The 12,467-nt window shown below is 43.8% G+C and overlaps 1 protein-coding gene across 1 annotated transcript in view; it reads right to left on the bottom strand.

Moving 5' to 3' along the window:
• The window catches only part of trpm4a (transient receptor potential cation channel, subfamily M, member 4a), a 72,465-nt gene extending 61,258 nt beyond the window's left edge, over positions 1–11,207 (bottom strand). The window contains exon 1 of the mRNA XM_083649378.1: positions 11,094–11,207. Coding sequence (XP_083505504.1) covers positions 11,094–11,156 — 63 coding nt within the window. The 5' untranslated portion in view covers positions 11,157–11,207. The remainder of the gene's footprint in view (positions 1–11,093) is intronic.
• Positions 11,208–12,467: the final 1,260 nt, after the last annotated feature.

Here is a 12,467-nt window from a genome sequence, read left to right as displayed (position 1 = left end):
TGTGTGTGTGTGTGTGTGTGTGTGTGTGTGTGTGTGTGTGTGTGCGGAGGGCCCCATCATGCCTGTGTTCGCCTTAAGCTTAGGACATCTTCCAGGAAGGCAGCGCGAGGCGGAGCTCCGCAAAAAAAAACAGGAGCGCACTCCCCGCTCGGGCCGAGGTGTTCATACTCAGAGCACCGCTGCTTACATAGTACAGTGAATGGCCCATGATAAAGTCAATGAAACTCAATTAAAATGTTCAGTAGACTGCGGTTTCACTCTCAAACGATCGTATCAGCACACGAATAGAATCACCAATCTTGTTTTTATTGAATGTAAATAGGCCTAGATCTGTCTCAACACTGCACATTACTTGAAATGACTAAAAACTAACAGTTAGAAAACAAAGTTTACCACATGGGTCAAGACATGTGGTCAAAACATGGCTCAGTGTAGCCTACTTACTTCTTCATTTCATTTCTCTTCCTGTCTCTCCCTGCAAAGCGCAGCGCTCCCAGTGGAGCTGTGGAGCTGCTAGAAAAATCTGGCGACGCGCTTACGGCTGCAGAGGCCTCGCCCCCAGCGCGATGTCATATTGGCCGCACGGCCCTCGCGCTTGGGAGCACGCCTGGAGTCTGTCCCCCCGCCCTTTAGACCCCCAAAACACTACGTCCGCCACTGCATAAGGCAGGTTGGATACTGGAAACCATCTGGACACCACCATCATTTCCAGAAAAAGATGCAGTTGTATTTTGTTTTGTGCCTTTTTAACCCGTCAATAAACAACAACAATAAACATGTCCCACAATGACAAGTGAAGAGGTAGGTAGCCTAGCAAGTTTAATATGTTTACTAACACGTTTACTAACACGTTTACTAACACGTTTACTAACACGTTTATCGCTTGCTTCATCGATTCCGCCATTACGTTGTTGTTGTTGTTGTTTGTTTGTTGTTGTTTTTCTTTTTTTTCTTTTTTTTCTTTTTTCAGGAACGGGAGAGTCACTTTTAGGCTGCTTTCTCACTGGGAACGATTGCTTTCGTTCCGTTCTGTTCCACACTCGGGAACGATTTGCCCCCCTCCCCTCTCCCCTGCTGGTCAGCTTTCACATTACAGCATTTCATCCACGCTCGGAAATTGAACAGAGTGCACTTGCGTCATCAACTATGCCTGGAGTTTATCCTCGCCCGGTTGTTGTCTATGTGGTTCGGAACGGTTGGCTTTCACACTCGCGAGTGTTCCGCGTGCGCCGTGCGGGCACGCCAAAGCGTTCCCCAGACCACCTTTTCAAGTGGATCCCGTCACGGTTCCCTGTTGCGCGCCCGGGCGCAGAACAGAACAGAACGCAACGTTCACACTCTTCAAATGTTCCAAAACTGGGAATCAATTTGGGAACAAGTGTGCTCGGGAACGGTACCGGGGCGCCAGTGAGAAAGCACCCTTAAAAAGCAAGGTTGCAGACAAGCTAGCTTACGATGAAAACAACTAAATAGAATGAAAAGATCCTGGAGTCAACAGAGCAACACAGCTGGTACAGTTTACCTCTGAGGCATTCAAGGACAATTAGGGTGGAGATGGAAAAGCCTTTGTGTGTGTGTGTGTGTGTGTGTGTGTGTGTGTGTGTGTGTGTGTGTGTGTGTGTGTGTGTGTGTGTGTGTGTGTGTGTGTGTGTGTGTGTGTGTGTGTGTGTGTGTGTGTGTGTGTGTGTGTGTGTGTGTATTATGAAGCAAGGAATGTGAGATCATGGTCATAAGACAGTGAAACAGAGAGGAGAGAGAAGTGGACAGACGGACAGAAACTAGAGGGAGAGGGAGGCATCAGCTGCTTGAGATTAAATAAGGAGGGAGGGGCGGGCGGGCAAAGGAAAGACAGAGAGAGAAGGAGAGAGAGAGAAGGAGAGAGAGAGAAGGAGAGAGAGAGAAGGAGAGAGAGAAGGAGAGAGAAATCTTAGGAATGCAAGAAGATGGAATCAAGTTGTGACTTGGGGGACGGACAAGGCTGTGTGAGAAGAAACTCCACACCATCACAACACATCATGATCACATGCTGCTTCACATTTAACTTCATTTTGTTTGGACAACAACCATTACATTACATTACATTACGTCATTTGGCAGACGCTTTTATCCAAAGCAACTTACAATAACACATTTTTTGTCAGCAATAGAGCAATCAACTATGGAGCACAGTCTATGACAAATGTAGTTCTCAACGTAAGTTCAAGCCAGGAAGACTATAATATCTTTTACACTTCCTTAATTCACTTTATATCTCCACTCTTCAATCTACTCACAAGATCATAATAAGCTATCAATTTCCGGGTTTCAATGATCAATCAGCTGGTTGCCGCCCAGTCTCTGTTAACCAATTGCATAGTGTCACATCACTGCTCTCATCACCTCTCACCCTACGCACCTCCAGTGTAAGCCTATCACATTGCTCCTCAACCCAGTCGTAAGCCAATTGCTTGGAGACGGGTTCCTTAAATATGCTTGTTTCTGTCTCATTCAGCCTCTCAATCACCGCTGCTGTCAGGCTCGCACCCTCCTCCTCCCCTTCTCCTCCCGGTCATCGCAGACCTATCCGATTCTTCAGTCAGAAGAGTCTCATCATGAGTCTCAGAAGGAGATCACCAGCACCACCAGTATCTAGACACTGCAGGGGGATATATCTGGATGCTGATCTGGGCTGGTGCAGCTCTCTCAAGATCTCCCTGCGGTGTCTAACCGCCAAAGACTAATAACAATACTTTATTCTCATCATTCTTTCTGTCGTAAATTATTCACTTTATTGTAATAAATATCACTTTATTCATCCTTTGGTCTCTAGTCTCTCCTGATTGAACTACAACTTCTGAAGGAACAATGGTACAAGTTTAGGTACATGGTAGGTTTAGGTACATGGTAGGTACATGGTAGGTACACATGGTACACATGGTACAACCATGTGTACTAATAACATACTACAAACAACTCATAAGATAGATGCATCAAAACGTGTACTAATAAACAACTCATAACATAGATGCATCAAAACATGTACTAATAAACAACTCATAACATAGATGCATCAAAACGTGTACTAATAAACAACTCCTAACATAGATGCATCAAAACATGTACTAATAAACAACTCATAACATAGATGCATCAAAACATGTACTAATAAACAACTCCTAACATAGATGCATCAAAACGTGTACTAATAAACAACTCATAACATAGATGCATCAAAACATGTACTAATAAACAACTCATAACATAGATGCATCAAAACGTGTACTAATAAACAACTCCTAACATAGATGCATCAAAACATGTACTAATAAACAACTCATAACATAGATGCATCAAAACGTGTACTAATAAACAACTCCTAACATAGATGCATCAAAACGTGTACTAATAAACAACTCCTAACATAGATGCATCAAAACGTGTACTAATAAACAACTCATAACATAGATGCATCAAAACATGTACTAATAAACAACTCCTAACATAGATGCATCAAAACGTGTACTAATAAACAACTCCTAACATAGATGCATCAAAACGTGGCAATACAAGAAGCAGTAGTAAGATCATCTTGAGGCTGCTTCATTGAGGCTACAGGTTAAACCTGTCTTGTTATTAGTGTCATGTTGTAGAGTTTTGGATCCTCTCCCACTATTCAATCACACTGTCATGTTCAATGCATTCCACCAGTTATGAGCCCAGTTGTTCGGCTCATGTTGTTTTCACAGATTCACACAAATGGATTTGACACGAAACTTTGTAGAAAGGTTGATCGTGGGCTTAACTTTTCATGCACGCCCACTAGCCAAAAGGGGCGGTGGCAAATTTGGTCGTGGCCAATCCCAAAAAGGCACCCAACTCCCAAACAGATTCAGGTAACACCACCAAACTTTGTAGAATGTTTGTAGAAGGTATGTGCTAGGGATGAAACCTATGTTTGAAACGGCATGGGAAGTCATCTGTCAACTTCACACACATTAGCTAGCTAGCTCGTTAGCCAGCAAACAAATATCATTTATATGCTTCAGATCATTTCCGCTAAGTAAGTAAGCAAACTAGCTAGGGGATGCAAATCAGGTAGTCCAGTGGTTCTCAAACTTAATCACATCAAGGATGTGGAAACATGAGTCCTCCTGGCCCGCGCAGCACCATGTGCACTGTAAAAACATGAGTCCCCCTGGACCGTGCAGCACCATGTGCACTGTAAAAACATTAGTCCTCCTGGCCCGCGCAGCACCATGTGCACTGTAAAAACATTAGTCCTCCTGGCCCGCGCAGCACCATGTGCACTGTAAAAACATTAGTCCTCCTGGCCCGCGCAGCACCATGTGCACTGTAAAAACATGAGTCCCCCTGGACCGTGCAGCACCATGTGCACTGTAAAAACATTAGTCCTCCTGGCCCGCGCAGCACCATGTGCACTGTAAAAACATGAGTCCTCCTGGACCGCGCAGCACCATGTGCACTGTAAAAACATGAGTCCCCCTGGACCGTGCAGCACCATGTGCACTGTAAAAACATTAGTCCTCCTGGCCCGCGCAGCACCATGTGCACTGTAAAAACATGAGTCCTCCTGGACCGCGCAGCACCATGTGCACTGTAAAAACATGAGTCCTCCTGGCCCGCGCAGCACCATGTGCACTGTAAAAACATGAGTCCTCCTGGCCCGCGCTGCACCATGTGCACTGTAAAAACATGAGTCCTCCTGGCCCGCGCAGCACCATGTGCACTGTAAAAACATGAGTCCTCCTGGCCCGCGCAGCACCATGTGCACTGTAAAAACATGAGTCCTCCTGGACCGTGCAGCACCATGTGCACTGTAAAAACATGAGTCCTCCTGGCCCGCGCAGCACCATGTGCACTGTAAAAACATGAGTCCTCCTGGCCCGCGCTGCACCATGTGCACTGTAAAAACATGAGTCCTCCTGGCCCGCGCAGCACCATGTGCACTGTAAAAACATTAGTCCTCCTGGCCCGCGCAGCACCATGTGCACTGTAAAAACATGAGTCCTCCTGGCCCGCGCAGCACCATGTGCACTGTAAAAACATGAGTCCTCCTGGCCCGCGCAGCACCATGTGCACTGTAAAAACATGAGTCCTCCTGGCCCGCGCAGCACCATGTGCACTGTAAAAACATGAGTCCTCCTGGCCCGCGCAGCACCATGTGCACTGTAAAAACATGAGTCCTCCTGGCCCGCGCAGCACCATGTGCACTGTAAAAACATGAGTCCTCCTGGCCCGCGCTGCACCATGTGCACTGTAAAAACATGAGTCCTCCTGGCCCGCGCTGCACCATGTGCACTGTAAAAACAAGACTAGGCAAAACCGAGCTGTAGTAATTGGCTGCTCAGAAAATCATTGTATTGTTGATCTCTTGGGTTACACACTCCAGATCGGCAGAGGGTGGAAATGTATATATATATATAAATGTATATATATATATATAAATGTATATATAATATATATATATATATATATATATATATATATATATATATATATATATATATATATATATATATATATATATACACACACATTTCAACCCTCTGCCGATCTGGAGAGAGCCACTAGCACCATGCTTCCTCCGAAACATGCGCAGTTGCCAGCCGCTTCTTTTCGCCTGACACCGGGGAGCTTCACCGGTAGGACGTACGATCACGCTATTCCCACCAGTTCCCTTCCACCGCGACCAGGCGCCCCAACCGACCAGAGGAGGCGCTAGTGCAGCGACCGGGACACAAACCCCTAACCCGGCTTCCCACCCTCAGGCACAGTCAATCCTGCCTGTATGGACGCCCGACCAAGCCGGAGGTAACACGTGGATACGAACCTGCGACCCCCGTGTGTGTGTGTGTGTGTGTGTGTGTGTGTGTGTGTGTGTGTGTGTGTGTGTGTGTGTGTGGTGGTGGGGGGGATGGGGAGGGGTTCTCCATTCTAATAGGGTGACCACAGCATTTTCATAACTTTTCACACGTCCCGCAAATTGAGAAGATGTCCCGCATTTTGAATGACATAGAGAGACACAGAGAAAGAGAGAGGGGGGGAGATGGAAACCAGCGGTTCCTGTCTGTGCGCACACTGCGGCTCTGGGCAAGAGATATGTAGGCGCGGTTAACTTCACAAACTGCAGCCTCAGAGAGATGTGTGAGTACTCCCAGTAACTAGCAATAATAACAATACCAAAGGCCAAATACATACACTAATGATAATACTACCCATATTAATGCAACAGCTAAGCTGTGCTCTTATTGTAACGTTATACTTGTTTTGTTCAGATGAACAGTAATTATGTAGCTTACTAGCCTACTCTATATCTAATATATCTATATTCTATATCAGGGACAGGCAACTTTGATGATAGAGAGGGCCACACAAAAAATTCCTCAGATTGTGACCGTGCACTTTCACCTGTAGCCTACTGTAACACCATCACTCCCAATCATAGCTACTAATTTGATGAAAAGGACTGGTAATCATAGTTTATGATATAGTTTGTTACAATAGCATTAGCTCAAATGCTAACATTAAACAGTATGTGGATGGACAATGCTAATACCATTAGCGCCATGTTCTGGGATGTACAATAAAATAAAAACAGATTTGGGTGTTCTAACCTAACCTAACTAAAAATGTCCACCTTGTAAAAAAAAACATGAAATGAAATTGACCCAGGGGCGGGGCCACACTGAGTGAGGTCGGGGGCCGCATGCGGCCCGTGGGCCGGCAGTTGCCCACCCCTGTTCTATATGGACCATGTCAGCACAGCAACCTGTCTGTTGTTTTATTGTAGCCTACACATTTTAGTCTAGTAATGTGTTGGAGAAGAAGCACTGTGAAACTTAAGCTTCGCTTTATGCTTAGTCTATTGACCTAGCGTGCAAGTTGGGAAAGTTGCATTCAAATCAAATATATTTGTGAAGTTTTGATATGCAGACTCTTTTGTGTGCTACTGAATCATTCAACCAGAGGGCAAGAGAGGGGAGAATAGAAATGTAGATTTTTTTTTCTAAGTAAGACAGACATTATATCTCAATTTTAGACTATTAAAGCATCGGTAACGTGTCCCCCACTGTCCCACACAAACGTAATCTTTGTCCCACATCTAGTTTGCTGGGATCTGGTCACCCTATAGTCTTAACAACCTGACCAAGCCGAGACAAGTGGATAAACTCAAAAAGATTGTGCTTTTCATCATACGTAGACCCTCACATGCTCCATAGCTATCCCTATAATAATCAGCACAGGGTTACAGTATGCCTGAGATCAATGTGCAGTGCAGCCTGTCTCAGCTGTGACCTGATGACTGTCAGCTTAACACTGTTTTCACAACAAGCAGACAAATGTGCATCTGTATTAGACACAACCTTCTACAGCATGACTTCTGTATTAGACACAACCTTCTACAGCATGACTTCTGTATTAGACACAACCTTCTACAGCATGACTTCTGTATTAGACACAACCTTCTACAGCATGACTTCTGTATTAGACACAACCTTCTTCTACAGCATGACTTCTGTATTAGACACAACCTTCTACAGCATGACTTCTGTATTAGACACAACCTTCTACAGCATGACTTCTGTATTAGACACAACCTTCTACAGCATGACTTCTGTATTAGACACAACCTTCTTCTACAGCATGACTTCTGTATTAGACACAACCTTCTACAGCATGACTTCTGTATTAGACACAACCTTCTACAGCATGACTTCTGTATTAGACACAACCTTCTACAGCATGACTTCTGTATTAGACACAACCTTCTACAGCATGACTTCTGTATTAGACACAACCTTCTTCTACAGCATGACTTCTGTATTAGACACAACCTTCTACAGCATGACTTCTGTATTAGACACAACCTTCTACAGCATGACTTCTGTATTAGACACAACCTTCTACAGCATGACTTCTGTATTAGACACAACCTTCTACAGCATGACTTCTGTATTAGACACAACGTTCTACAGCATGACTTCTGTATTAGACACAACCTTCTACAGCATGACTTCTGTATTAGACACAACCTTCTACTACAGCATGACTTCTGTATTAGACACAACCTTCTACTACAGCATGACTTCTGTATTAGACACAACCTTCTACAGCATGACTTCTGTATTAGACACAACCTTCTACAGCATGACTTCTGTATTAGACACAACCTTCTACAGCATGACTTCTGTATTAGACACAACCTTCTTCTACAGCATGACTTCTGTATTAGACACAACCTTCTACAGCATGACTTCTGTATTAGACACAACGTTCTACAGCATGACTTCTGTATTAGACACAACCTTCTACAGCATGACTTCTGTATTAGACACAACCTTCTACTACAGCATGACTTCTGTATTAGACACAACCTTCTACAGCATGACTTCTGTATTAGACACAACCTTCTACAGCATGACTTCTGTATTAGACACAACCTTCTACAGCATGACTTCTGTATTAGACACAACCTTCTACAGCATGACTTCTGTATTAGACACAACCTTCTACAGCATGACTTCTGTATTAGACACAACCTTCTACAGCATGACTTCTGTATTAGACACAACCTTCTACAGCATGACTTCTGTATTAGACACAACCTTCTACAGCATGACTTCTGTATTAGACACAACCTTCTACAGCATGACTTCTGTATTAGACACAACCTTCTACAGCATGACTTCTGTATTAGACACAACCTTCTACAGCATGACTTCTGTATTAGACACAACCTTCTACAGCATGACTTCTGTATTAGACACAACCTTCTACAGCATGACTTCTGTATTAGACACAACCTTCTACTACAGCATGACTTCTTTCATCTGTATTAGACACAACCTTCTACAGCATGACTTCTGTATTAGACACAACCTTCTACAGCATGACTTCTGTATTAGACACAACCTTCTACTACAGCATGACTTCTGTATTAGACACAACCTTCTACAGCATGACTTCTGTATTAGACACAACCTTCTACAGCATGACTTCTGTATTAGACACAACCTTCTACAGCATGACTTCTGTATTAGACACAACCTTCTACAGCATGACTTCTGTATTAGACACAACCTTCTACAGCATGACTTCTGTATTAGACACAACCTTCTACAGCATGACTTCTGTATTAGACACAACCTTCTACTACAGCATGACTTCTGTATTAGACACAACCTTCTACAGCATGACTTCTGTATTAGACACAACCTTCTACAGCATGACTTCTGTATTAGACACAACCTTCTACAGCATGACTTCTGTGTTAGACACAACCTTCTACAGCATGACTTCTGTATTAGACACAACCTTCTACAGCATGACTTCTTTCAGGATTAAACACATGGAGCACATGGCTGATCAGGTATAGAGACCAATGTTTACCCTCTTTCATCTTTGCCAATTACTTTCAAACAAATGAAAAAATGAATAGTAAGGTCAAATAATGTAGCCTATATGTCCATGTCTCAGTCTTTTAATTTATCTTACCTTGTGCTTATGTGATTATTATATTGACTATTTTGATTGTGCACATTATTATTTTATTGATCATTTGTGTGACAACTATACTACCTATATCCACCATTTTTGATTGATATTTTGGTTTGTTCTTCCCCCACATAGGCATTTTCCTTGCAATTAGTGTTCATACATCTATCTATAGCCTATAGTACCGTATGAAATAATAATAATGCTTCATTCTATCATTCTGCCAATAGCCGTAGACAAGTGTTGGAGCAGTCTTACACATTTCGGCCTGTTCTCACACTTTTCCCAATATAGATGTTCAAACTGATTTGTCAAATTTGATTAAATCGCTCATCATGGTAAATGGTAAATGGCCTGCATTTATATAGCGCTTTTATCCAAAGCGCTTTACAGTCAGTAGGTACATTCACCCATTCACACACCGATGGCGGCAGGTTACCACGCAGGGTGCTGGCACACCAACGGGAGCAATTTGGGGTTCAGTGTCTTGCCCAAGGACACTTCGACATGCAGACTGGAGAAGCTGGGAATCGAACCACCAACCTCTTTTATCCAAAGCGATTAGTGGACGACCCACTCTACCTCCTGAGCTACAGCCGCCCCACATCATCATCATCAAGCAGAAGGAAGATCAAATTGTGTCATTTTGAACTATCTTTGACTCCAGAGACATCATCTGTGTAAAGTAGGGATGTCACGATACTACTTCGATACCAATAGTCCAATACCCAGGAAAATATCAATACTCGATACCATTTTCAATACCACGGGAAGGCGGGGATGACGACACATCTTAAAAATAAAGGCATAAAAATACCGTTAGACAGATGGACGGACAGACGCACACGTCTCCATAATCTAGGCCTGATCAAACTTTGAATTTAGACAGCAGATTAGCCCTGCTCTAGCCATCAGAACACGTTTAGCTTGTTGAAGCAACAGATACCCAATGATAGGGAGGGAAAAATCTGTGATTTTTCATTATTAAAAGAAATCACTGATGGTATCGAAACTGTTGCAAATGAGTATTGTATCCGATTCAAATGTTCAGTAGCCTACCTTCAATACTATTGATACTTTTGACAACCCTAGTGTAAAGCCTTGTGAAAGAAGGAGGCATCTGAGACGTGCCAGCAGTGACAGCCTGAGGCATTTCACACTTTCAAGTCTCCACTCGCACAAACAGTATACTGTTTCTGCTTCAAAGACCTACTTTAAACAGTTAGACCTCAATCTGGCAGACAGTATGCATGATGACATTATTATGATTTAACTAAGACAACTTTAACCACTATGTGGTTAGATGACATTATTATTTAGCACTAAGACAACTTTAACCAGTAGGCCTATGTGCTTATAGATGACATCTGACATCTATAAAGACAACTTCCATACCCCCATACAGCTTTAACTACACATCAGACAGGCACACAGGTAAAAAACAAAACAAAAAAACTATCAACTCACAGCCAAGCTGCGCACAGCTCTGCTATTTACAGTACAGTTCAACACACACGCACGCACGCACGCACACACACACACATACACGCACACGCACACGCACACGCACACGCACACGCACACGCACACGCACACACCTGATCCTTCTCGGACTTTTGAGCTGGTCCTCCTCCGTCGCGCTCCGTCTCTGGAGCCGTCATGTCTCTCTGGCTCTGCGCTGTGAGGAGAGGAGAGGATCACACGGCTCTGCTCCTCTGCTCTCCCTCTGCAGGTCCGCCTACACACACACCGCAACACAGAGGCGTGCCTGGAAGGGGGCGTACTTGGTAGCTTCAAGGTACGCCTCCTTGAAGTTGTCCGAAAATCACACGAGTTGCTGCGCTTGCTGGAGAGCCAAAGTCAAGCCCACTTCCGGTTCCAAAAACATTTTGCTTATTAAAAAAAAGAAAAGAAAACGACTTTAAAATTGTGAGAAGGTAACATTTGTTTTCTTAAATGAAAAGCTGGGACATTTCCAGTGCGGCAGACAGTCATATTGTCGTGCTCCAGTCTCCATGTAATGTGAGCATGTTGGTCCTTAGCCAACAGGATTGTTCCTTTGGTCTGATGGTTAACGTGTTGCACTGGTGAATGACAGGTTAACGTGTTGCACTGGTGAATGACAGGTTAACGTGTTGCACTGGTGAATGACAGGTTAACGTGTTGCGCTGGTGAATGACAGGTTAACATGTTGCACTGGTGAATGACAGGTTAACATGTTGCACTGGTGAATGACAGGTTAACAGGTTAACATGTTGCACTGGTGAATGACAGGTTAACGTGTTGCACTGGTGAATGACAGGTTAACGTGTTGCGCTGGTGAATGACAGGTTAACATGTTGCACTGGTGAATGACAGGTTAACATGTTGCACTGGTGAATGACAGGTTAACATGTTGCACTGGTGAATGACAGGTTAACAAGTTAACATGTTGCACTGGTGAATGACAGGTTAACGTGTTGCACTGGTGAATGACAGGTTAACGTGTTGCACTGGTGAATGACAGGTTAACGTGTTGCACTGGTGAATGACAGGTTAACATGTTGCACTGGTGAATGACAGGTTAACGTGTTGCACTGGTGAACGACAGGTTAACATGTTGCACTGGTGAATGACAGGTTAACATGTTGCACTGGTGAATGACAGGTTAACGTGTTGCACTGGTGAATGACAGGTTAACATGTTGCACTGGTGAATGACAGGTTAACATGTTGCACTGGTGAATGACAGGTTAACATGTTGCACTGGTGAATGACAGGTTAACATGTTGCACTGGTGAATGACAGGTTAACGTGTTGCACTGGTGAATGACAGGTTAACGTGTTGCACTGGTGAATGACAGGTTAACGTGTTGCGCTGGTGAATGACAGGTTAACGTGTTGCACTGGTGAATGACAGGTTAACAGGTTAACGTGTTGCACTGGTGAATGACAGGTTAACGTGTTGCACTGGTGAATGACAGGTTAACGTGT

This window comes from Poromitra crassiceps (genome assembly GCF_964638095.1).
Source record: "Poromitra crassiceps genome assembly, chromosome: 13".
NCBI classification, from domain to species: domain Eukaryota; kingdom Metazoa; phylum Chordata; class Actinopteri; order Beryciformes; family Melamphaidae; genus Poromitra; species Poromitra crassiceps.
The sequence above is the reverse complement of the archived record's forward strand: the minus strand, read 5'-3'. Positions and strand labels throughout refer to the sequence as shown.